Raw genomic sequence first — 27,503 nt, 5'->3', positions numbered from 1 at the left:
TAGAGCAGAGTGTTTCAACCTCCAACACAGAAACTGAATCCTGGACTGGCTACCAAGGGATCATGCCAGCTGCTGGCTCTGAAGTTGGCTTTGGCTCTGAGCTCGATCTGTGGAAGTTGGGGCCCAGGCTCCTGGCTCAGCAGCTTGTATTGATCTCCCAGCCTCTTTTGTCTCCTCCTCCCCAGTGGAAGCCTCTCCCCCTCTGCCTCTCAGCCTCTTCCGCTTTCCTCTTCAGCTTCTAATGAACTGAAATCTCCCAGAGCTGCCAAGGCTCTGGTAGTTTCACAAAACTGTCCTTGCTATTCCTGCATCTGCCCGGTCAAGGGTATCTTTGCCTGAGGTCGGATAGATGCTATTAGTGCCAATGATATGATTGCATAGCAACACAGAGCAGCTCTGAAAGAGGGGAGGAGGGGCAGGAGAAGGAGGACAGGGAGGTGGGAGAGACGGAGGGAGAGTGTGCATACAGCAGCTGTCGGCATTCCTGTCTCAGGGACTTCTTTGCTGATTCACAGAAGCAGCCCAGCTCCAGCCACCCAGCTCCCAGTTGCCGCCTGATCCTCAGACCTGCCGGAATCAGAAGGTAGGCCACAGAGAAATGATTTCTGAGCCTCGCCCTTTTTCAGCCCATAGGGGGAATGAATGAGGGAGGGGAAGCTCCAGAGGTACTCTGTATGTGTGTGTGTGTGTGTGTGTGTGTGTGTACCTGCCTGCTAGCCATCTGCTTGTGCCTTTGGGGGAAGACTTACATTAAAAAATGCCCACAATGAAGTAGCTACCGCTTACATTCATAGAAGGAAAAAAAAAATGCCCAGGAATAGAAACTCCAGCCAATTTGAGCAAGTAGGGTCTAAAAATGAATAAGAGGAAGGTCCACAGTTTGCTGCTTTGAGAGGAGAGGGGTATTTATTTATTGACTTGTTTATTTATTTATTTCTGTCTGTTCTCAATGACAGGCTTTTTGTCCATGGATGGATCTCCTGGTGGGAGGGAAGGGAAGGGGTGTAGAAAGTATTGGCTGAAAAGGGAGGACAGAGGAAACGTGAGACCTCAGAGCAGGTGCCCTGAACAAATCATTGTCTGGCCAGCAGACAGGACACAGGAGCGCTTCCTTGGAGCAAACTGGGCTCTGACCTAGGAGGCTGGGGTTGAAGGCACATCCTAATCTCAGCATTTACTTCCTGGCTCAGTCCAGCTTTCTCTCTTGCAGTTTTCCCCCTGGCTGTTCCCCTTGATTTCCTTTCTACCCCCTTGTAACCAAGAGGCACCTCTCCATTCTTGAGAGTGGAGCTTGGAGAGCTTTGAAACCAGGCTCACCTCTACCTGGAATCGAACACCCTGTTCCTTGTGCTCTCCTCAGCTTTCCCCAGCTTCAGGCCCTGTGCCCCAGCCTGGTAAGTGGGCCTGAGACTGTGTGGGTTAAGGCTTATCTTGCTTTTTTTTGGTAGGAAGAGCCAGGCCTCAGAAGGATTGGGTCCCAGCCGGTAGCTGGGGCTGGGTCAGGCTGGGCTGGAGCGAGGTAGAGAGGGAGGAAGGGTAGCTCCCACAGCCTGGAAAAGAACATACTTTTCTCTTATGTTTTCTTTTTGATTGTTCAAAAGAGAAAAAAAAAAACCTTTTAAAAAAAACCTCTCTGTCTCATCCACCTTAGCGCCTGACTTTTCCAAATGGAATCCTTGTTTCTAGATTAAAGGCCCTCAAGTAAATCACCTTTTAAAAGGTCCAGTGGGGGCCACAAACCTCAGGAGATTTCCTCTCTGGGCTTAGGATGGGGAGATGGTTCCAGAAAACCCTGGTACCATCCAAGGAACCCCTCCCCCCAAAAGGCAGTGCTGCCAGTGGAAGTGATAAGTGTCCTGTCCCTGAAAGAAGAAAAGAGCCCCTCTTTTCCTGGGTGGGCTGGCTTTGACTCTGCAGTTCTGCCTCCTGTAAACCAGTGCCGTACAATGAGGGCACTTGGACAGGGCTCCTCTTCCCACAAGACTTGTCCCCCAGGCATTCAACCTGAACTGTGGGTCCAAGCACACTTCAGCTCCACCGTCACCCAAAGGAGGGAGCATGGCTCGAAGCAGTGAAGTTAGCAAAGGTTCAAGAGCCAGGTACAGAGGGGACATTCAGGAAGCACTTCTAACCACAGACGTACAAAAGTTTCTAATGTGAAATCTGCCACAGTGTCAGAGAGGATCTGTTCTTGCTCAGTCGTGTCTGACTCTCTGTGACCCCATGGACTGCAGCACACCAGGCTTCCCTGTCCTTCACTATCTTCCAGAGTTTGCTCAAACTCATGTCCATTGAGTGGGTGATGCCATTCAACCATCTCATCATCTGTCATCCCCTTCTCCTTCTGCAAAGGAAGAATGGAATGGCAAACCACTTCAGCATTCTTGCCTTGAGAGCCCCATGAACAGTCAGAGAGGATAGGCTCTCACTAATGAAGCCTGAGAAGACAGCCTTCTACACGGGTCAGGGACATTCATAGGAAACCCATTCTGGAAGTTAAACTAGGAAACTACATTCCTGTCTTAGGAAAGATTCTTCTACACACATCAGTGACTGAAAGAGCAAGTGAGAGAAATCCTTCTAGGATGACATTTACCAAACTACCGATGTTCCACAGAACACTGTTTGCAGAGAATGTTAACAGATTCTGTTTTAAAATAAGGAGTGGTGGTGGCGGGTGGGGTGTATTCTATGGTCCAATCTTTTTCTTTTTTTGAAAATGCTTCGTAACTGAATTCTCCTTTTGGAGAGTCATCATGTATGTAAGTGTATTAAAGACTCTGAGAAGTACTGCTGTAAAGAAATCTGTTTAATTCTGTTCAACCCAGTGAAATCCACATGGATTTGATCAGGGACCTCTTTTCTCCATGGAAAAATTTTGTATCTTGCACATACAGTGTTAGGAATTGCTGCTCAAAAAAAAATCCTGGAATTAATTGACATATGGAAAAAAACTTATAAAATAATCTAATCCAGCACCACAGTTTGAAGGGTAAAAATTTGAGAAGTTTAATGAAATTGTTCTTTTTGAGTATCTGAGAGACTGGAACCCATATATCCCGATTCTCAGTCCTTTATGCCCAATTGCTGTCCTTTAGCAGGTTCCCTGGGCTTCCCTGGTGGTTCAGTGGTAAAACATCCATCTGCAATGCAGGAGACTCAGGTTCAATCCCTGGGTCAGAAAGATCCCCTAGAGAAGGGCACGGCCACCCACTCCAGTATTCTTGCCCGGGAAATCCCATGGACAGAGGAGCCTGGCGGGTTACAGTCCATGGGGTTGCAAAGAGATGGACACGACCGAGCGACTGAGCACACATGCAGCAGTTTCCGTTCTGTGAAAATAGTCCCAGGGAAAATAAGCAGGTTGAAGGAACTATCCTGTCATTTTTAGTGAGACATTTGTACCTTACAGATTTCTTTCATTATTTTGTTGTATCTGAAAATTCTGAATTTCCCTTTCAGCATGTGATTTGTTGCATTTTTTAAAACAATGTGCTAGAAAATTTGGGGGCATTCAAAGAGATGTAAAGAATAACGAAAATCAGGATATTCACCACCTAGCTTAACGAAAAAACATCACCAATAGACTTGAAATCCCCTGTCTATCCTCTGTGATCAAAGTTCCTCTCATGCATTTATTTATATTTGTACTGCATATGTATGTGTCTTTAAGCACCATATGCCACTGCTTTATGTTTTAAAAATGTATATCAATGGTACGTATCCTTCTTCAATTTGTTTTTTTTTTTTTTCTATTCAATGTTATATTTGTGAAATTCATCCACATTGTGACATGTGGCTCTGGTTCATTCACTTTTCACTATTATATAGCATTCCATTTAAGAAATATGCCACGATTTATTTATCCATTCGGCAGTTGATGGACATTTAGGCTGTTTCCAGTTTTGGGCTCACAATTAGGGCTACTATGATCATTTCTGAGGAGATATTCTTATTTGACTATTGCTATTGGGTATATATTTAGAAGGGAGTTGTCCTGTCACAGGATATAAGAATCTTCACTTTTGGGAGATACTGTCAGTTTGTTCTCCAAAATGGTTAATAATTTATACTCCCACCAGCAGTGTATAAAAGTTTCAGATACGTTGCATTAATTGTTTCTTTTTTCCTTTCCAATTCCTATATCTTTTATTTCATTTGGTTTTCTTTCTTCTTTTTTTAATTGGAGTATAGTTGATTGACAATATTGTTTTAGTTTCAGGTGTATAGCATAGTGATTTAGTTATATACACACATATACATATGTATTCATATTCTTTTCCATTATGGCTTATTATAGGATACTGAGTATAGTTCCTTGTGCTATAAGTAGGTCCTTGTTGGCCATCTATTTTATATATAGGTGTGTATATGTTAATCCCAAGTTCCTAATTTATCCCTCCCCCCTTTCCCTGTTGGTAACCATAAGTTTGTTTATTAATTGGTTTTTATAATAAAATTCTCCTCATAAGGATGCATCTCTGACTTTTTTCCCAATGGAAAAGAAATTTTCTTTCTCGAAATTGCTTGACAGCTACCTTCTCAGAAACACATCTCATTGTTTCCATTTGTAAATGAGGGGGTTGGCCTAGATAATCTCTAAGGTCTCTACCAGCTTGACAATCTGTGGCCCATGATTTATTCATTGAGAGCATCTGAAGCAGAAACCTGGTTTTTGGCTACATTGCAGGAATTATTTTAGGAACACATAATAAGGTTTGGTACGAATGAAATGTGTCTCATATCTTAGTGCCATGCTGTCAGGTAGAAAGGCAGTGCTGTGAGAGGGAGAGCCGTCATGCAGTGTCACCTTGGATTGGAAAGAAGAATCTGTACTCACAAAAAAGGGTCTTCTTTTCACTGCCTTGTTCTTTCCTGAGCCTCCCTATTTATTTTCATCCAAGAACAATAAATCCTTGTTATAAAAAACTTTATACACACAAACCTACAAAGTGTATAAAATCAACATGAGAGTCCCCTTAATACAACTCTCCAGAAGAAATGTCACTGAACAATTTGTGTATCCTTGTAGGGTTTCTTGGAGAAGGCAATGGCACCCCACTCCAGTACTTTTGCCTGGAAGATCCCATGGATGGAGAAGCCTGGTGGGCTGCAGTCCATGGGGTCGCTAGAGTCAGACACGACTGAGCGACTTCACTTTCACTTTTCACTTTCATGCATTGGAGAAAGAAATGGCAACCCACTCCAGTGTTTTTGCCTGGAGAATCCCAGGGATGGGGAAGCCTGATGGGCTGCCGTCTATGGGGTCGCACAGAGTCGGATACGACTGAAGCGACTTAGCAGCAGCAGCAGCAGTAGGCTTTCTTTCTGTGCATACACAGAAAGAAGGGATTTTTTGTGTTTTGTTTTTTTTTTTTTACAAAATTAAAGTTATACCAGACACATTCACTTTGAAACTGTTTTAAAACCTAAAACACATATCTTTGGCATCTGTTCAAATCAGTGGGTACAGACCTACCTCCTTCTTTTTTAACAGCTACATAATATTTCATGGCATGGTGGTTTAGTCACTAAGTTGTGTCTGACTCTTTTGACCCCATGGACTGTAGCCTACCAAGCTCCTTTGTCCATGGGATTTTCTAGGTAAGAATACTGGAGTGGGTTGCCATGCCCTCCTCCAGGAGATCTTCCTGACCCAGGGATCAAACCCAGGTCTCCTGCACTGCAGGCAGATTCTTTACTGACTGAGCTATCAGTGAAGCCCCTGTCACTTCATGGCATGAGTGACTGCAATAAGAGAAAAGATTTGAGTGCTTGCTAGATGGTAACTATGAACTAAGTCCTTACAACAAGGTTTGAAGTACGTCTTTCTGTTATTCTTGTTTCACAGATGCAGGGACTGAAATATGAAGTGAGGGATCTTGCCCAAACCTGCGCTGATAGGTCGAGGAGCCAGAATGCAAACCCAAGTGTGCTGGTTCAGAGCCCACACCCTTCACTGTCAGGCTGTGCCACCTCTCTGACACAGTCCACTTAACTAGTCCCTTGCTGATGGACATCCGAGTTGATTGCAGTCTTGCTATTGCAACCAAAACTGCAGCAGATACCCTCATCCACTTCTGCAGATATTTCTGTATGATAGGTTCCTAAACTTCCCCAGTTTATAGGTAGAAAGAGTTTATTCATTCATTCAAAAAATATTTGCCTAGCTCTTAGGCACTGGGGAAGCTCTGAGGTCAGACTGGGAGAGTTGACCAGAATTTTACTTCCCAGATGTCCTAGGAAGGTCATTTAAATGGTCTGTAGGATTTGCCAGCTGGGTGATACCCCAGACCCACTGCATCCTGTCCATTCTTAATTGCTTGTGTCTTTGCCTGGGTAGTGGCATGTCTGAGTCAGCCCTTGGGCTCCCAGCTGGTGGCCCAGAGCCATGAATTTTCTCTACTTGCTAAGTGTTGGTGACCACAGTGCCTCAGAGCCCGAGTTCTAGAATTTACAAAGGCAGAAGAGTATAGCAGTAAAGAACTTGTATTCCAGCCTGGATATAAATCCCAGTTCCCTACCTCATAGTCACAATATCACTTTGAACAAGCTACTTATTGCTGTGTGCCTCCATGTTCTTATCTGCACAATATAGACAGCAGTAGTAACTACTTCATAAGATTGTCCTGAGGATTCCATGACTTCCTGTATGTAGACTGATTAGTTAATATATGCAAAACATAGAATAAAGTAAATTTTAACTGTTACTGCTTTTTGGCTATGGAAAAGCTGCTATATCAACCTTTCCATAAAACGGTTGATGATGTCTATGGCACTTTGGTGAGGGGTGGGAAAGAAGGGAGAAAGTAGCTGTTAAATAGCTAATGTATTCACACACCTCAAAATTCCAAAGGTACAAAAGGATATTCAGTAAAAACTGTATCTCCTCTTGGTGACACAGGGATTTTTAATTGTATTTATTTATTTATTTTTATGTTTGGCTGCGTGGGGTCTTTGCTGCTTTTGCACAGACTTTCTCTAGTTGCAGTGAGTGGGGCTACTCTCTAGTTGTGGTGCATGGGCTTCTTTTTGCAGTGCTTCTCTTGCTACAGAGCAGAGGCTCTAGGTATGCGGGCTTCAGTAGTTGCGGCACTCGAGCTCAGTAGTTGCGGCATGTGGGCTTAGTTGCTCTGCAGCATGTGAAATCTTCCCAGACCAGGGATCGAACCTGTGTTCCCTGCATTGGCAGGCAGACTCCTATCCAGTGCACCACCAGGGAAGTCCCCGAGACACAGGGCTTTTTTGGATGTAAAGAATTATTCTATTTCTTGACCCAAGCAGTGATTACATGGGGATTTGCTTTGTAATAATTCAGTATATTTTACACATATATTTTATGTACTTTTTGTAAGTTATATTTCTCAGTTTTAAAAAGAGGGAAAATAAGGGAAAAGATTTCAAAAGAGTGGAAGGAATTCTCCCATCTCTGTTTAGTAGCCACTTGGTTCCCTTCTCCAAAGGCAATCAACGTTAACAGGTTCTTTTGTATATTTCCAAAGGTATTTTATTGTATATATAAGCACATGTTTTGTTTTAAAACAGATTAAACTGATAGAGTTTAGGGGCCAGAATGACCCTGCAGGGAGGTGGCAGGAAAAGCTGAGAACAGCTGCCGGAGGTGACGGAGCGGTGGCCCCGCCAAAATAAAATAAAATAAAATAAAATAAAACAGATTAAACTAACCGCTTTTTTATTTTCTTTTTACTTAAAACTTTACCTCAAGAGATCATTCTATATTGGCACATAAAGAGTTCTTAATTCTGGTTTTAATAGCTATATAGAATTCCATTGTATGCATACACCATTATTTATTTAACAAATCCCCAAGTAATGGACATTTAGGTCGTTTGCAGTTTGTTTTTTTCATTTCGAGCCTTGCTTCAAATGCTAACATTCTGTATACATCATTTCACACAAACACAAGAAATGTGTATATCCAAAGCCTTTCGTTTCATGTTCCCTGGAATTTGTACCTACAAAATTGAGGGACTGTACACTCACCTAATTGGAGTTCAATTCAATACATCAAGTCAGTTTGTGTCTCTTCCTGATTCCCTTTCCCCACTGGTAACCACTAGCATTTTCTATATCTGTGAATCTGGGGAATCTGTTTTAGTTTTGTTATATATACTTGTTTGTTTTATTTTTTAGATTTCACATAGTACTTGTCTATGCATAAAATAATCAACAAGGATATATTGTACAGCACAAAGAACATAGCCATTAGTTGATAATGACTTTAAGTGCAGGATAATATATAAAAATACTAAATTACTATGTTGTATACCTGAAACTAATGTAATATTGTAAACCAACTAAACTTCCATTTTAAAAAATCAAGTCAGGAGACATTCACTGAGTACCTGCTCTGTGTCTGGCTCTGTGTTTAAAAATGTGTGGAATAGATGCACGATACTGGATGCTTGGGGCTAGTGCACCGGGAGGACCCAGAGGGATGGTATGGGGAGGGAGGAGGGAGGAGGGTTCAGGATGGGGAACACGTGTATACCTGTGGCGGATTCATTTTGATATTTGGCAAAACTAATACAATTATGTAAAATTTAAAAATAAAATAAAATTAGAAAAAAAAAAGAAATTAATAATGAGCATGAATTTTGTCCTCTACTAGCCCACAATCTTGCTTTCATGCTAAAATCCTGGTATTCCCCCACATGTTTTTAAAACTTTTATCTCTGCCCAAGTTAAACAATGTCTCCCACTGAATCCTTCTGGAAGGGCCTGTGTATGGTTTTGAGAATTAGGAAAAGAGTATTCCTAGTGGGAAAAAGTCACAGCTGGCTATCTAGCAGGATCCCTAGGGGAGAGCACAGATGAATGAATTCTACCCCAAAAGCATCCTCCATACTACTTCATACATCCAAATCTTCCTCTCTCACCTTAGCTCAAAAACATCTCTTCCATAAATACATCCTAAATCCCTTCAACTTGAAAGGAACAGTTCCTGCTCTGTGACCTCTCATAACTTGATGTCTGTGTCCTGCAGAAGGTATGAATCATTTCTCCCTTAAGTGATACTTTTTTTGTTTACATGTCTTATTTTCTACACTTGGCCATTTGGGGACCAATTCAGATTCATCTCTAATTCCTCACAGCTTCAGCAAGTAAAAAGGAGGAGTAGAAAGACAATCAATATGTTCAGATGGTAATTAGGACAGAATGGAGATAAATAAAGAGGCAGAAAGAAGAATCTTTATGTAGAACAAAGAGCACTGGCCAGAAGTCAGGAGGTCCAGGTTCACTTGGGTCTCAGCTTCTTCATCTGTCAGATGGAATCATAATTCTGGTTGGGTCCTTTGAGGACCAAGAAAGACAGACAGTACAGCAGGCTACAAAAGTATGTTCTACTAAAACAGCAAACATTTTGATGTGTGGCAACTGTTAACCATTAACATTTTAGCAAATCAAGGTCTAGGAGGTGAAATGACTTGAAGTCACAGTCAATGGAACAGTCTGAAAAGAGCAGAGGATAGTCATGCCAGGATGAGAAAGAATTTATTCCTTTTTTGCCGGCATTGGGATTAGAAAATCTGAATTCCCTGATACATGGATTTGTTATTTTGTGAAGCATCAAACTCATATCAAGTCAGTAGAGGAGAATATGAAGGAAGGAATTTAATCTGTACAGAGGTGAACCTCAAAAGAGAAAAAGTTTATGAAAAAAGAAATACAACTGGCCACTAAAAATGTAAGGAAAAAGTTAAGCATTTCAAGTAACTAAGGAAATACAAAGTAATTCTCAAGATGCCATCTTCACTTACAAAATTGGCAAAAGATATTAAAAAAAAAAAAGAATACTCACTGTTGGCAAGTGTGCTGGGAAACAGGCTTTCTCATAGATTGTTGAGGGTGGTATAAAGTGATCTAATTTTTGTTAGGGCAATTTAGAAGGATGTATTATTAATACAGGGCTTCCCTGATAGCTCAGTTGGTAAAGAATCTGCCTGCAATGAGGGAGACCTGGGTTCGATCCCTGGGTTGGAAAGATCCCCTGGAAAAGGGAACGACTACCCACTCCAGTATTCTGGCCTGCAGAATTCCATGGACTGTACAGTCTATGGGTCACAAAGAGTTGGACACAACTGAGAGACTTTCACTTTCATTATTAATACAAGTCTGAAATTGGTTCGTGCCCTTTAATCCAGAAACTCTCCCTTCTAGAAAATTATCTTAAGAATCACAAATATGCACAAGGCTACAAACTGCAGTGTGACATGTTTTACTGTTAAATTGTGCTTTGTCTATTCTGTGGAATATTATACAACAATGATTAAAGCTAACATTTATTGAATAGTGTACTATTGCCAGACACTGTGCTAAGTTATTTAAATACATTATTAATTTTTAATCATTAGAACAAGACTACAAGGGCAGTCATCCCCATTTTACAGATGAGGGCCCTGAAGCTCAGAGAGGTTAATTTCTCCCAGGCCACACTGCTAATAGGTTGAATAGAGTGGGTTTGACCCTAGGTCTATCTGATGCCAAAGCCCATGGCCTCAACCACAGGACTCTATAACCTTTGCAACCATTAAAATGTTAGAGGAATAGTTAATGAAATTTTAAACTGATCCTGATATAAATGGCAAATTTAAAAAGCATGATATAAAATTATAACTATATAATTTATATATAATAATATGACAATATATTATTTAATATATAAATTAATATATAAATAATATGACAATACTTCCAAAGTGCAAGTATATATTTTTCACAGAAAAACTACTGTAAGGACTCATACCTGTTAGTAATGGCTGGCTACCTCTGGATAGTAGTAGTATAGGTTATTTTTATTTTCAGTTATGATTTTCTGTATTTTCCATTTTTCTATAAAGAACAGGTATTGCTTATATAATCAGCAAAAATTAAAAATGTTAATGTAAAAAGAGGTCTGAAAGCAAAACTTTTGTAGCCTTCATGCTTAGAATATGTCCATAGCAATACTTCATTTTTTATCTGAATGATTAATTTTTTAATTTAATTAATTTTTTCTTGGCTGCACTGGATCTTCATTGCTGAGTGTGGGCTTTCTCTGGTTGTTGTGGCAAGTATTAATTCTTTTATATTGGTGTTGGATCAGAGAGGAGCCATCTTTTCAATCATTCTTTGGGGTAATCTCTTTAGGGATGAGGAATTATGTAGCTGTGTGATATCTAGGGACTTTGATCACAATAAAATGTCCTTCAGACCGTAAGTTCTTGCATTTGTGTGATCTGTAATAGTCCCCAGTTTTTGGACCATGGACCCATGAGGAGGAGGGAAGGGTAACTTAGTTCAAGGAGTCCACAGATCTTTAAATGTATAAGTGTTTTTCTCACTCTGTAAGTACTAAAAGTACAGCTCCTTTGTAGGTGTGAGTGGGTGAAGTGAGATTTTTTTTTTTATCTTTAAGAAGGGGCCCTTATGTTGGGAACCAGTGAAGTAGAAACTAAAAATGGTGGTTATTTAATCAGCAGTATCAGGAATCATCACTTATATGTAGGATCTAAAAGGACATAATACAAATGAACTTATTTACAAAACAGAAACAGATTCACAGACTTCAAGAACAAACTTATAGTTGCCAGGGAAAAGGATGGGGGAAGGATAGTTTGGGAGTTTGGATATGTACACACTGCTATATTTAAAATGGATAACCAACAAGGACCTACTGTGGAGCATAGGGAACTCTGCTCCAAGTTATGTGGCAGACTGGATGGGAGGGGAGTTTGGGAGAGAATGGATACATGTATATGTATGGCTGAGTCCCTCTACTGTCCATCTGAAACTATCACAATATTGTTAATCAGCTATACTCCAATAAAAATTAAAAAGTTAAAAAAAAGAGAGATGTTCACTTCTTGCCATTGGATCAAAGTTTGCACATCTTTGTCCAGCACTAAAAGATACCACTTATATCACCTGCAAGCATTGTCTTAGCCACCCATCCTAATCAGACGTGTGTACATTCACCAAACTGTCAATTGGTTTGGTACATTTAACTTTTTCATTCTTGTCTTAGCTGTTGACTTCAAAAGCTGAACATGTCTCAAGAATAGCTTACTACAGAACACTGACCTCACTCCCCTACCACACCAAATTTGCTTCTTCTGTTTTCCCCTCCTGCTGTAGGCAACATTATTCATCCAGTTCCCAAATTATAAGCCTTTAACTCCTTCACCTCTCTCACTTTTCATATCCAAGTGATCACCGAATCCACTGTGTTTTACCTCTTCAATGTATCTCAATGCCACGTTCTCTGCTCCCTCCTCCCTGCAATTGCCTGCCTGTTTTGACAGCTTCTAAATGGATTCTTCCTTTGGGAGACTGACTCCACAAGGTAGACAGAGGGCTCCTACGAAAATGCAAATCTGGTTGTGTCACTCCCCTGCTGAAAATCTTCAGTACCTCCATATTGTCTATAAGATAAAGCCTAGAATCCTCTGCTTATCATTCAAGCCATGACCCAATCTGGCCACAGCCTCATCTGGTACTCCCCGACAAGGCACCTACCTGTACTCTGATCTGCACCATACATTTGATTTTCTGCTGTTTGGAATGTTCCTTTTTTGTTTTATCTTCTCTGTCTAATGGCAATCCAATTTCTGTTTCATGACTCACCTCAAGAATATTTCCTCTAGGGAGACTTCCTGACATGACCAGGTAGGGCTCACTTCATCCATCCCTTCACTCCATCCCATAAATACTTCTGCCATTAATGCAGTAACACTTTATGGCTTGATTTTCCCCATGTCTGTTCTCTCTGTATGTGAACTCCTCACCACGTCTTTTCATCTCCCAAACTCCAGCCATACTGAACTTACTGTTCTCTGAGCATGCTGTGCTTTTTTGGGTGACATCCACCTTTGCACAGGTGGCTCCCTCTGCTAGGAATGCACTTTTCCCTTTATCCCCTTCTCTGCATAGGCAAATATCTACTCACCCTTCAAGACTCATCTCAAATGCAATCTGTCTGAAATCTCTGCATATGCTCAGATAGAGTTAATTATTCCATATTCTTTGCTCCCCTAACCTTCTGGTGAAACCTCATTTGTAGCATCTGCTGCATAAGTATTTTATTATCATTATCAGCTTACATGGGCTTCCCTGTTAGCTCAGTGGTAAACAGTTTGCTGGCCAATGCAGGAGATACAGATTCAACCCCTGGGTCAGGAAGATCCCCTGAAGAAGGAAATGGTAAACCACTCTAGTATTCTTGCCTGGAGAATTCCATGGACAGAGGATCCTGACACTCTGCAGTCCATGGGGTCACAAAAGAGCCAGACATATCGACTAAACAACAATCAGCTTACACAACTGTCCCCCTCCATCTCCCACACTTTATCCCCATGCAATGAGATCTCAGACAGCATATCATCTTTTTGTGTCTAGCACAAAGCACAATAGAGAAACAATAGATACTTCCTTGATCAATTATTAACTCAAGTCTTTTATGGCCTGGGAAAAACTATTGGATAGGTCAGTAATCTTTGAATACTTATTGACATAACTGGTCAAGGCACCCCTGGGTAAGTGATGCATTTACAAGCCTTTTCTATATTTTGACTCTAAATCTGTCCTTGTTACTCTTCCAGGTGCTTATGCTCAACAGTTGACGTACTGCCTGTCCCCACCCACCCCCATGAGCCTCGGTTCTGATGCAACCTATGGTCATGCAGGGATGCCCTTACACCCTCCCACGATGTCATAAGTGGCGGGAAGCTGACAATTTCCATCATAGCCGCAGCCTCCGAAGCACCTGCCCCCAGCCTCAGGTAAGAGGCTCATGGCAAAAGACAGAACCGTGGAGAGAGGGTGGACGTAGGATCTGTGTGTGTTCTTGTGGGTATCCATGCTTCTTAAGGCTCAAGGGTAGTCTTCATACACATGAAACCCCTTGCACAGAACGAGGCCTCCTCTGGCCCATCCCTGTCATTCATGAGGCCTTTTATGGGGCAAAGGAAGTGTGTTGATCTGGACAAGCCAAAGAGCCCACAATGGTTAAGGTGGCTGGTTTCATTTAAGCTTCCAGGGGAAGTCCCGGAAGAGTGTGCTCCTTTAGGGCATAGCCTAGGACAAGGCAGGACCTTCCATTGCCTTGACTTCTCTGTGGTTTCCTCATATTCTGTACCTGCAGAATATCTCCTCTCCCTCCATTGGCTCTTCCTCTCAAGTCCCTGATCCTACTCACAGTTCCTGGGTTAACCCCACTAAGGATCTCCTGAGCTTCCTACTGGCCTGTCCTTTCTCTCTCCTCCCCTACGACTGGAGTGGTGGGGCTGAGTGTGCCAGCCTGTGTGTGGTGCCAGGTGGGCAGAGGGTGTGTGAGAGGCAGTAATCCCAGAGGGCAACCCACTTTTCTGGCAATGAGGGAAGTCCAAGGGAAAGTTGACTAGACAAGGGAGACGTCTAAGCATATTTTGGCTTGCCCTATAATGCTTAACCTTCCCAGGTGGCTCAGTAGTAGAAAACCCACCTGCCAGTGCAGGAGACACAAGAGACTCAGGTTCAATCCCTGGGTGGGGAAGATCACCTGGAGAAGGAAATGGCTACGTGCTCTAATAGTCTTGCCTAGAGAATTCCACGGACAGAGGAGCCTGGTGGGCTACAGTCCATGGGGTGGCAAAAAGTCAGACATGACTGAAGCAACTTAGTACACATAATGCTTTGGGGTTCAGAGGCTATGGGAGTGTGTGAAAGTACTATGGTTCTTAGGATCTCGCAGATGGGCTGTGATGCTGGGTCACTATGGGTGGTGTGAACAGCCACTGAATGTATATGGTGGAGGAAGAGAGATACCAAGGTGGCAGGGATGGAGAATGTAGGTACTGGGGAGCCCATGTAGGCAGAGAATGAGAGACAATGAAGGTCCAGACAGTCATAAGCTCCAGGCCTCCCAAGCTGTTTTGACACATCTAACCATAGAGAATTCACTGCTTGTAACATATTTTCAAAGCCAGTGTCAGCTAAGAGTCCCCCAGCAAACTTATCCCTTCCCTACAGTGGGACTTTCAGAGGGTCGAGGGATTGAAAACCGTGAGTCCTTCCAGAAGGCTTGTCCTGCTCGTTGCCCACTCCCTGCAAGCTTCACTACCTAGGCAGTGGGACATGAGGGCTTAATTTTGTGACAGAGAATGGTGACATCAAGTTCTCTCGGTTACCGTCGAGTTTCTTCTCTTCTTTCTCTACAGCTCTGACTTTGTCTTAAAGTTTCAAGAGATGAGGAGAAAGTCCTATGGGGAGCGGGGAGACCAAACATCTTGGGCACAAAAACAGAAGTAGAAGGCTATTGATAGGGAAAGAAATCAAGGATTAGTCATCATTTGCTTGAGGGCCTGGCTCTGCTACAGGGGACTGTGATTCGTAGGGGGAACTCCGAGGGGAGAACAGGGTGAGGGAGTCTATTAAGGAAGCCAAACTGGGGGGTGGCGTTTAGGAAACTCGGGCTTCCCTGGTGGCTCAGATGGTAAAGAATCTGCCCTCAATGCAGGAGACCAGGGTTTGATCCCTGGGTCAGGAAGATCCCCTGGAGAAGAAAATGACAACCCACTTCAGTATTCTTGCCTGGAGAATTCCATGGACAGAGGAGCCTGGTGGACTACAGTCCATGGGGTCACAAAAGAGTCAGACATGACTGAGTGATTAACACTTTCACACTTTTCACATTTAAGAAACTAAGAAGGCTGGAGGGACTGAAAGGCTAACATGGGTGGAGCCCAGTTCATCATGGGTGCTTCCATCAAACCATGACAATTTCATTGTGGCTGGATCACAAGAGGCCATTTCTAACTTTAGGGCATTCCCAGCCCAGGGAACTCTGTGAGGATGGCTTGGAACCAACCAATTACCCCAGCATAAACCAAGCTGCGACCCGGAGCTAGAGCTGCTCCCTGCTCTTTGCCTGCTGTCCCCTGCCATTCTGCCATCCACCCCACATGGCCCCACCCTGGACCCCAAGAAAGGCTCAGGCAGCTGCTCTAACTATTCCTGTAGGTGGGCCTCAGCATGGAAACAATGTGGAACTGTGGAAAGCCCAGAAGACTCTGTGGGAGATAAATGAGGATGGGAACAGAACCCTTTTTGGTCGAAACGAAGTGTTTTCCCTCAGTGCTGGGGCGGGGGGTGGGGGTCAGCTTGGGAATGTTAACCTTTCCCCAGGCAAGTCTTCTGGAAAAGGAGCGGCCACCTTCAGAAGCGCCCCTCAGGCCAGTAGCCTAGGACGGCAGAGGCAGGGTACAGGAGGCTCCATGCACCAAGCTCCTGGGTTCCCTCTTGCCCTCCCCAACCCTGCGGAAGTCCAGGGCACATGCCCAGAGACCATGTGTTTCCCCCTGGCCTTAGAGTGCAGGGGGAGGTCTGTGGGGACAAGGCTCTCTGTCCTTTCTTCCCAAAGGCAGGACAGAGCCCCCCCTCATTTTCACTGCTGGCTTGAGTCAGTCTTCTCCTGCTCACCATCCCACGGCTCTGTCCTTGCATACATCCCTCACTGTCTCTGAGGATGCTTATATGCTAAAGGACAAGGCTGATCCTCAAGCTCATTGTCCTTCTAGGCCTTGGTGAAACTGCTTACCAAAGGTTTGTCACCAAAATGATCTGATCTTTTCCTCCACCTCAGGGTAGGGGAGAGGGAACTAGAGGCAGAGTGAGTTCTTTGTGTCTTCCAGGCAAAGGGAACATAAATCAACAGAAGCTCCCCTCTGCGCACCCCTCCTCAGCACCATGGAATGCCCAATCCCACTCTCACCATCCTTGCCAGCCTGGGAGGGCCCTCCTGGCCCCGGTGTGGCGGGCCCAGTTGGGAGCGAGCCGGAATTCCCAGGGACAAAGCCCTGATTCACTGTCCCCAATCCTGACATAGCCGCCCCCTCTGGATTCCTGGGGGGTCAGTAAACAAACAGGGTGACAGATCCCGCCTCCTGGCCTGGCTCAGCTCTGCTCGCCCTCCCTTAGGGAGTCTGCTCAGAGGCTGTCTGGACTCTGCCTGCAGCTCACCAAGCGCTGAGTCTGGGTTCATTCGGAGGAGCATCATGGGGCTGCCCAATCCTGCAAGCGGGTCCCCAGGCGGCACAGGTAGGGTCCACTCATGGGAATGCAGAGCAACTGACTCTAGAGCTGTGCCCTGGAGCTTGGCTGTTCTCCCACTTCTCCTTCTGTGTATGGCTGTGAGCTGTGGGAGTTTTTTTTTTTTTTTTTTTAAATCTTGAATATTCTTTATTCTATAGATTCATGTGTGCTGAGTCACTCAGTCATGTCCAGCTCTTTTCGACCCATGGACTACAGCCCGCCAGGCTCCTCTGTCCATGGGGATTCTCCAGGAAAGAATGTTGGAGTGGGTTGTCATACCCTTCTTCAGGGGATCTTCCCAACCCAGGGATCGAACCTGCATCTCCTTTGTCTCCTACACTGGGAGGTGGATTCTTTAGCACTAGTACTAAAGAAGCCGTCTCTTAGTACAGGTTGATTATGTTTAACTGCTGATTCCTATGATTATCACTCTTACTATGACAAATTCTGCCAGCACTACTGCCCAGATGAGATCCTGGAAGTATTTGTGTTAAGTTAATTAAGTTCAAATTGCCCAAACACTGGCAACCATGGCATTCAAGGTAAGCCGTAGGCTCATAGTTCAGTGTTCCAGAGTTTACCCAGCCTTCTAGAAAAGAAAGCTGAAGGGCTGTCCCACAAATTCAGAGAGAGAGACCGAGAGAGAGAGAGAGCTATCTGTAGTAGATGTCCTACTTCCAAGGGGGCCTTGGTGCCCCCTTCTCCCTCTTCACCACTCGTATTTCCCACCACAGTCAGGAGAGTCCTAAAGAGCACTGCTCATCTTCAATGGGTTGAGAAAAGGCTAAGGCAGCATTCGGGGTCCTGATCTCCAAAGAACTCTGACAAGAGTCGACAGCTAAGAGGCTCCCATCACTTGCTCACCCTGTAGGGTATTATGGGGTTTGGGGGAATGGGGGTTGTGCCAAGTAGCCCTTCAGGAGTTAGCTGTCTCCCTCGCAGTTCAAGACATGCTCAGGCAGAAGCAGAAGGGAGTGAAGGACAGGGGAGTGTGGAGAGGAAATCTCAGCCTGGGAAAACCCACCTGCATGCCTGCCTGTCTACCTGCTCCCCTCCTGTGGAAGGAAAATGGCCCTGCTGGTGGCTGAGCTTCTTCTAGTCTCTCCTTACCCCTAAACCATACATCTTTCTCACACAAGACTCGCCAGGCAAGTTGGGAAACCAATCTTCCCATTAAAAGCACAGCTCAAAGTGCTTAACATATGTGTTAAGCCCATGTGTGTGGGCTACAGTCCATGGGGTCACAAAGAGTTGGATATAACTGAGCACAGCACAGCACTAAGAGAGGACCTTGCCATGAACAGAACCGCAGAGTCTTTCTTTCTCTCAACCACTCAAACACATCCTAGAACCAGCCCCTTCTCCCCTCCCCACCCCCATACCCCCCTGCCCCGTTCACACTTGTCCTATGCTTGGCTTGGCACAGACCAGGGTGTGGCACACTCCAGGGATTGTAGAGGTGTCTGTGTTTCTGTACAGGTTAGAGCTGCTGCCGCCACCCCTGCGCCTCCTCACAATGGTGCTGGGGTACCCTGCCTAAGTCCAAAGCTATTCAACGGGTCTGTTGTTGCCGCCAGAACCCTGGAACCACCAGCCATGAATCTGTGTTGGAATGAAATCAAAAAGAAATCTCACAATCTCCGGTAAGGCCTGGAGCCTCAAAACAGGGGCTTTGGGGCATTGGTGGGGATGATGTTGGGCTCCTCTTGCTCGTCACCCTCTTCTCAGCCTTCTTGTCAACTTCATCCTCTGTTTTTCCTCCTTTTCATGCTCTGGTGCTGGGGGAAGAACCCTGGGTCAGAAATCAGGAGACTTGGATTTGAGTCTTGGTCTTTTTCCTTTATTTTTATTTATTTTTTAACACCAAAAACATTTTGTTTTGGGTTATAGCCAATTAACAATACTGTGGTAGTTTCAAGTGAATAGCGAAGGGACTCAGCCATACATATACATATATCCATTCTCCCCCAAACTCCCCTCCCATCCCGAGCCTCAGTCAGCTGTGTCACCTTGGAAAATTGGTTTCAGTAATCCCTGAATGTTGGCTTCCACTTGTTTGGATTTTTTAAACAACAACAACAAAACGAGTAGAGGAATAATGCTTGTTCTATTTCCCAGTGTTGTTATGAGGACTCAAATGAGATATGAAAACACTTTCTGCACTTAAAAGCGCTGATGTATAAATGGAGGATTTGATTACTGCCCGCCTTCCTCTCATAACTGTCTTCTATCTTAGTAGCTCTCATCTGCTTTTTCACATCTTTTAAAAAATTTTATTTATTTATTTTAATTGCAGGATAATTGTAGTGGTTGTTAGCCTTCTCTTCCCATCCACTGCTTATCCCCCACCCATGCCTCCCTAAACTAACAGCAAATCAGTAACTCAGTTGTCCCTCTTTCCTCTACCCTTCTCTATAACTCCCCTCCCACTACCCCACACCAAACATACACTTTTCCTCTCTACTCTCTGTCATCAAAGACCAAACTCCTGGCTTCTGGTGGGTTCTAGTGGAGATGAGGAGTGTACAGAAGTTGAAGGAATGCAAGCTCTGAAATCAGACAACCCTGAGTTTAAATCCAGTGACTTTACTGTCTGACCTTGGTAAAATTACTTAACTTCTCTGGTCAACACCAGTGGCTACCTCTCAAGGTTGCTCTGAGAATTAGTAGAAGCAAAAATTTATGTAAAAGCCTTGGCCGAAGAGGTAGGGATGGAATAACCAGTTACCAGTCATCTAAGGGGAATGGGTTCAATGGCTGCACACAGCCTGGACTGGCCTCTGGCTTCCTACCACTTGGACTTCAGTTCACGGCTCATTCGTGGGGAGAGGGGAAGGCAGACAGAGATGATTATGCTGCACATGTTTTCCTCCTTCTGTATGTCAAGCTTCTAGCCTATTTTGCCCTCATCCTTTGGGACCCCTGGGCTGCTTGTATTTGTATGCAACCTCACACACATGTGTGCCCACACTCAGCCACCTGGCACACCCTTTCCACCCACTGCATCGCTCCTGCTCAGAAGGCAGCCTCTGGGAAGCCTCTGAGGATGAACAGTTTGGCATGACTTGAGTTCCTCCAGGACAAGAGGGCAACACGACAGTGTCTCCACTAACGCTCTTGCTTACTTCACCACCCTTCACAGCCTGATTCTGGGTGCACAACTGAATGAACTGAAGTCCACCAAATGTTTTGGTACTGTGCTCTATGGGGAAGTGTCTTGGGAGGCTCTGAGGGTGGGTCAGAGGCTGGGTTCTGGGCCTTCTCCCACTTCAACCAGAGCAGCACCTCTTTCATCTGTTTATATAGTAAGATTCCACTTACATATCTGCTGGGGAAAAATGTTTTGCCGCTTAACAAGAGGACTGAAAATCACTGGTCTTACCATTGTGTGCAGTGCCCGGCTAGAGGCCTTCTCAGACCACAGTGGAAAGCTTCAGCTCCCTCTCCAAGAGATAATTGACTGGCTCAGCCAAAAGGATGAGGAATTGTCAGCTCAGCTGCCCCTACAAGGGGATGTGGTCCTGGTGCAACAGGAGAAGGAGACACACGCGGTAGGTTAGAGTTACAGAGGCTGTGGTGTGTAGTCTCTCGGTTGGGAAGGGATGTCTTCTGCAATGCCCTGACAGACGGATGCTCAGACTCTGCTTAGATGCTTAAAGTCACTGGAAGCTGTATGCAGTCCTGCTGGTCTGTGGATGGCACTCCAGAGAATAAGTCAAATCTCCCCCCTTTTTACATCCCATCCAATATTGGCCTCCCTTAAAATGCTTCCCTGATTTTTAATGAGGACATGGGAAATGAAATGAACATAAAATAATATTCAGTGAAAAAAACACATGATACAGAACTGTTTATAGGTAGATCTCAATTGTATAAAAATCAATATAGATGTGTAGATGTGTATGTGTGTATACACACATAAAAAGGAACTATCAAAATCTTCACAATGGGTAACTCCAGGTGATGAAATTAGTTCTTTTTAATTTTGTTCTTTTCATCCTTTTCTGAAATTTCCAAGATTTCTGTGACATATCTTTCCTCTATAATCAGAAAATAACAACAAATGCACTGGAAGAAATGATCATTATGTGATGTGATGTGATGTGACAGAGGTGTTAGCTCAAACTACAAAGGCAATCATATTATACAAATGTATCAAATCAGTGTATTGTACTAAATCAAATCAGTACATTGTATTAAATTTACACATTGTTATAGGTCAACTATAGCACAATTTAAAAGATGAATACAATACAGCAAGAAAATAAACAAACTATAAATGAGTGCCACAGTATGGCTGAATTTTAAGACAATATGTTGAGTGAAAATAAGAGTCAAATACAAAAAAGAGTACATACAGTGTGACTCCATGTAAATTAGTTTTGCCAATCAAAACTAATCAGTGGTGGTACAAGTCAGGATAGTTGTTACCTTGGGGAAGGGGAGGAGGAGAGTGACTGAAAGAGGTCATGACAGGGCGTTCTGGGATGCTGGTGGAGTTCTGTTTCTTCATCTCAGTACTGGTTACAGATATGGAATCACTTTATGAAAATTCATCAAGCTGTGATGAAAGTACACTTTTGATTTGCATACGCATGTATATTTCAACAAAAATTTAATTAAACTTTTCATATAAATCTAGCCCATCCTGGTTTTGATTTCTTAAAGCCCCTTTCAGAGGACTTTCTGAGTCTTCCAGAGAACCAAGATTCCTAGCCCCAAGTCCCCATATTTCTCTCTACCTTGTGGCATAGACAGATCCATTTCAGAGTAAATAGACCTTCCAGTATCAAAGTTATTCTTTTGCCTATAGAGAAGACTGTTCCTCTTTTAGTCAGAGTAGCCCAGAGGTACAGGATATCAAATTGCACTGAGGAGAAGAAAGATTGTCAATTGTAGGATGGAATTCAAAGCAATTGAAAGACTTTCCTTCCCCACTGACCATGTTGCTAAACTTCACAGGCCTTTATGGAAGATGTCAAGTCTCGAGGCCCCTATATTTACTCTGTGCTGGAGTCAGCTCAGGCCTTCCTGTCCCAGCACCCATTTGATGAATTAGAGGAGCCTCGTTCTGAGAGCAAAGGTGGGTGGTCTTCCTCTCTTTCATCTTCTTCTTGAGCTATGAACCATTAAACACCTTTATGTCCATCCCAAACTCATTTTCTCAGCTGTTACCTAGGAGGATAATTTATTCCTAGGAGTCCAAAATTGGGAAGGAACAAGATTCATACTCTAAGAAAAGCAAAGAGAAGACCCTGGAGCAGGGGAGTTGAGTGTTTGGCCCAAAGCTGTATGTGGCTCTCTGGAGCATCGTGTGTGGCCATCTAAGAAGACATGAAAAAGAAATAAAAAAGACTCAAATGCATTAAACAAACTCAGTAAATAAAAGTAGTAGTGTGTTCTTTTAAAACGTACTGCTTTATTCCAGTATAGAGAGGCATGTGACAGTGCTCCAATCAACTAGCAAATAAAAATTCTTTCAAAAAATCTTTAAAAATTAGGTGATGGTACTTGAGAAGAAAACTGATTGTGGCTCTTTAATTCTGATCCTGATGATTTCTGGTTCTCTTTCTCTGATGGAGTTGGTCACTGTAGGTCTAAGTTTAAATAAGGCATCAGGGTGGGATCCATGGTGTTTAGCTCCATGTGATGGCCCAGCAAGCCTTCTTCTTCAGATAAAAGCTTTGACACTCTGAGACTGGCTATGAATGACCTGACAGGACCCTTCATTAATGGAGCCCTTTGTCGAGGCTGTTGACCCTCTTAGTTTGCCTTGAGCCCCTGCTACTGAGTACTAACCAGTACTCAACTTACCACCCAATGGGCCTCAGATAGAACAAGCTCAAGAGAGCAGGGCAATTCCAATTAGCCTGGAGTTTGGGGGCTCTAAATCTACTTTTGAGGGGAGGTCTGAGGGAGGAGAAGGAAAATTACAATTTAGGAGCCTAGGTGGAAAGGCTGGGGAAGTTATACTAACCTCTCCTCTGCTAGACCTTCATAAAATGCCCCCCTTCTTTGGAAGGAACCGCACAACACACAGTGGGCTTCCCACATGGTGCTAGTGGTGAAGAACTCACCTGCCAATGTAGGAGATATAAGAGATGTGGGTTCGATCCCTGGGTCAGGAAGATCCCCTGGAGGAAGAAATGGCAACCCACTCCAATATTCTTGCCTGGAGAATCCCATGGACAGAGGAGCCCGATGGGCTACAGTCCATGAGGTCACAAAGAGTTGGATGTGACTGAGGCAACTTAGCACACACACACAATAGACACTAATGCAAAATTACATTCCAAGGTCATGTGAATAGAACTCTGGATTATTGGCCTTACTGTGCCTCTTAAATATTTTACTTACTCTTTACCTTGCCCATTTCTTCAGAATATGAGGAAATCCTCATGATACTATGGGTGGAAAATACCAATATGGTCTCTTGACTGTGGTGGTGGATCCATGAGCCTACACATGTCATAAAATCACATAGAACAGAACACACACATATACACAAATGAGTAAAAGTAAAATTGGGGAATTTGGAAAAAAATTTCTGGATTGTGTCAATGTCAACATACTATAATTTTGCAATATGTTACTATTTGGGAAAACTAGCTAAAGGGTACATGAGATCTCTATTATTTCTCACAACTGTATATGAATCTACTATGAACTCAAAATTAAAGTTTTAATTTTTAAAAAAGCCGCATTTATAAAAGGAACTCAGCCATAAAAAATATGTATTTGTGTGTGTATGAAAACACACACACAGCACACACCTGTTTACAAAAGGCTGTCTTTGTCTTTCTGTGGGCCACCCTTGCCTGGCTGGCCTGACCTGACTTTATGACTGCCCTTGCAGATACCTCTCCTAGACAGCGGATCCAGAATCTTAGCCGCTTTGTGTGGAAGCAGGCAACAGTGGCCAGTGAACTCTGGGAGAAGTTGACAGCCCGCTGCATGGACCAGCACCGCCACATTGAGCGCACTCTGGAGCAGCTGTTGGAGATCCAAGGGGCAATGGAGGAATTAAATGCAACTCTGACCCAGGCCGAGGGAGTCCGAGCCACTTGGGAGCCCATCGGGGATCTCTTCATTGATTCACTTCCCGAGCATATCCAGGCTCTTAAGGTATGCAGGCCCTCTCCCCTGGCTACCCAGAGACCAGATACTCCACCCAGACCCTGATAGTGTTCCTGATGCAGAGGCTCCATTGTTGCCCTGGACTTCAACAGAGTCTCTTCCAGTTTCTCTGCTGGATTTGGGGGCTGGTTTAGCTGAGGGCTTCCCTGGTGACTCAGATGGTAAAGAATCCCCCTGCAATGCAGGACACCTGGGTTTGATCCCTGGGTTGGGAAGATCCCCTGGAGAAGGGCATGGCAACCCACTCCAGTATCCTTGCCTGAAGAATCACATGGACAGAGGAGCCTGGTGGGTTGCAGTCCTTGGGGTCACAAAGAGTCAGACATGACTGAACAAATAACACACTTAGCTGAGATCTCCTCTGTCCTACTGTCTTCTCTTTCCCTGGTGTTTTCTGAGAGAAGAAAAGGAAGTAAGGACAATGCCCACCCCCACCCCCCATACACACACATCTTAGTCTGGTTGCCCTAAGCATGGAAGCTGCGCTACTAAAACAAAATCTGTGGGTAAAGAGGAAGGAGTTGGTGTGAATGACTAATGGTTCCTCTTTCCTACTATCTACCTGCTGTGGGACTTGGATCCTGGTTCCATAGCTCTTCAAGGAAGAATTCTCCCCCATGAAAGATGGAGTGAAGTTAGTAAATGATCTGGCCCATCAACTGGCCATTTCTGATGTGCACTTGTCAATGGAGAACTCCCGGGCTTTGGAGCAAATCAACATCCGGTGGAAACAGCTACAGGTAAAGGAGAAGCCTCAAGTGAGCTATGGGAGAAAGATTCGGTATAACCAGGCTTGATGATGGGGGACTTCTCCACGCCTTCAGGAAGGAAAGGGGCATTGAAATGGGATCTATGTGGGGAAAGAGTTGTATAGAATTTGGGGCCAGGAAACGAGCTTCTCAACCTCTAAACTGCAGGAAGTAATTAAAATAGTCTGAGAGGGGCCTGTCTGCATTTGAGCACTCAGAGTAGACGGGCAGATGAAGAGTGACTGTGACCTGGAGTTAGAGATGCTCTTCTCAGACCTCTTGGAGTGACACGGGAGAACTAAGATTTGGGTGAATGGTGGGAGGATCTGGAACTGGAGAAAAGGCAGCCTTGGAGGGAATTCACAAAGATGGTCGGAGGCACCTGGAAATCCCACCCTGGATATATGGAATGAGGCCACTGACTTCCTGCATATTCTTTCCATAGGTGTCAGTTGGCGAGAGGCTTAAGCAGCTTCAGGATGCTCACCGGGACTTTGGGCCTGGGTCACAACACTTCCTCTCCTGTATGTGAGACAAGCTGTACTTCACTTTGTAGAACCTCAGACACTTTCCAAGAGAGTCTACTGTTGTCTGTTGGGGGCCTGGTGGGAGCCCAGTGTACCTTGGCATCTAAGAAGCAGTAGAATAAAGCAGTGTAGGATAGTGATTAAAAGGACAGGCTCTTGAGTCAGAGAGACCTGGATCTGAGTCAGAGCTCCTCAACTTTATAGCTGTGCAAGCTTGAAAAAAATAGCTTAACCTTTCTGAACCTCAATTTTCCCATATATAAAAAGAGGGGGAAATATGGCCTAGCTCATAGAGTTATGGGAATTAAATGACTTTATTGTTCCAAAAATATTTATTGATGGCCTACTATGGGCCAGGTACCATTCTAGGCACTGGGGCTACATTAGTGAACAAAACAGAAATTCTTGGACTTGGAGAGCTTACATTCTGCTAGAAGAAGCCAAACCATAAACAAATAAGTGTGTGTGTGTGTGTGTGTGTGTGTGTGTGTGTGTGTGTAAAATGTCAGTTGGTGACAAGTGTTCCAGAAAAAAGTAAAGCAGGCAAGTTATGGGTTAGGGAGTGCTGGACTTAATGGAGGAGGCATTGCAATTTTGAATAGGGTGGTTGGGAGTGTTGCCACTGAAATCATGGCAACTGAGTAGAAACCTCAAAGAGGTGAGGGAATGAGCCATGTAGACATCTGAGGGAAGAGCAGACTTGGCAGAGGAAACAATACCTTCCAGGATCTTAAGGCAGGGGCATACCTGAGAAACAGCAAGGAGACCAGTATAGAAGTGAGTGAAGAGGAGAGAGAGCAAGAGATCAGAATGGGAGCAGAAAGCCAAAGCATGGAGGGCCTGGAGGGCTATGGTAAGAATTAGGATTTTATTCTGAGTAGAATGAAGAACCCTTGCAAGGGTTTGAGCAGAGGGATGACATGATCCAACTTCTGTTTCAACAGAGTGTTGGGGGGCAAGAATAGGAGGAGGGAGACCTGTTAGGGTACATATTGTGATAATCTAAATGAGGGACGATGTGACCCAATCAGAGTGGAGATGGTGGAAATGTAACTAGATATGAAAATTAGATATGCACACAGAGCATTCAGCAGAGTATCTGGCACATAGTAGGAACTCAATAAATGTTAATGGCAATTCGAACTATTGAATTATAATGACTGGCATGCAGCTACACCTGCAGAAGGCTCTTGTACCCAGGAAAACTGCAAGGAAGAGATTGACCAGATGACTGAGCCTCTCCTGGAACATCTGGAAGTTAAAGACATGGAACAGAGAGAAGCATCATTTTCCAGAGTTTCTCACCATAGATGAGTGGGCAGTCCTGTTCCCCATTGTCTCACAGAACTGAGAAGCTGGGCCTTCTGGGGGAAGGGCTTTGAGTCCCATGAGGAAAGTAGGGTCACTTCATATCCACAGTAGCACACCAGCTGCTTGCAGCTGAATGGACAAAATGACAGCCTGCTCAGGGGAAAGATTGCCAGGGTGGCCAAGGCCACATGTTCATGCCCTTGTTCTTTCTCTGGCACATGAAGGTATCAGTGACAACCTCTTCTCCGTCCCTCACCTTAACATCAGGGAGTGAAGTGTCTTCATTAGAAATGTTTGCCCCATGCTCAGGTCCTGTTAAGAGCTGCAATGAGACTCGGGCATCCCCTTTTGGGCTTAGCTATTTCTTTGGGAGGATAGTACAGGGGAGTAATCAGGGGTCTGAAGAACATTAGTGGCCAGCTCCTTTCTCTTTCTCTTCTCCCTCACCAGCCTCTGTTCAGGTTCCCTGGGAAAGAGCAATTTCACCCAATAAAGTTCCCTACTACATCAAGTGAGTGACCATCTGAATCGGAAACAGGTCAATCATCTGCCCACCCTCTCCCTCCCCTGTCTTTTTTTCTACCTATCCCTTTCACCCCTATCTGTTGGGATTCCAATCCAGTTTTTCCTCTTACTCATCTCAAGAGCTCAATATTCTACCTGGGTAAAGGTGAACCCTTGTGCTTTGGGATCTTCAGGGTTCACCCTT

General features: G+C 44.2%; 1 protein-coding gene across 2 annotated transcripts in view; it reads left to right on the top strand.

Annotated features, from left to right (window-relative positions):
- The first annotated feature begins 212 nt into the window (after positions 1-212).
- DRP2 (dystrophin related protein 2) overlaps positions 213-27,503 on the top strand; it is a 46,619-nt gene continuing 19,328 nt past the window's right edge. Inside the window, exons 1-9 of one of the 2 annotated variants that reach the window (XM_019956371.2) lie at positions 213-583; positions 13,602-13,781; positions 18,550-18,713; positions 20,465-20,621; positions 22,033-22,153; positions 23,927-24,195; positions 24,801-24,947; positions 25,402-25,480; positions 27,245-27,305. In XM_019956371.2, coding sequence (XP_019811930.2) covers positions 13,665-13,781; positions 18,550-18,713; positions 20,465-20,621; positions 22,033-22,153; positions 23,927-24,195; positions 24,801-24,947; positions 25,402-25,480; positions 27,245-27,305 — 1,115 coding nt within the window. In that variant the 5' untranslated portion in view covers positions 213-583; positions 13,602-13,664. Of the gene's footprint in view, positions 584-13,601; positions 13,782-16,943; positions 17,077-18,549; positions 18,714-20,464; positions 20,622-22,032; positions 22,154-23,926; positions 24,196-24,800; positions 24,948-25,401; positions 25,481-27,244; positions 27,306-27,503 lie in introns of those variants that run through there. The other variant, XM_070785412.1, reaches the window with a different exon arrangement.

Source organism: Bos indicus, chromosome X (assembly GCF_029378745.1).
Source record: "Bos indicus isolate NIAB-ARS_2022 breed Sahiwal x Tharparkar chromosome X, NIAB-ARS_B.indTharparkar_mat_pri_1.0, whole genome shotgun sequence".
Taxonomy (NCBI): domain Eukaryota; kingdom Metazoa; phylum Chordata; class Mammalia; order Artiodactyla; family Bovidae; genus Bos; species Bos indicus.
The sequence above is the reverse complement of the archived record's forward strand: the minus strand, read 5'-3'. Positions and strand labels throughout refer to the sequence as shown.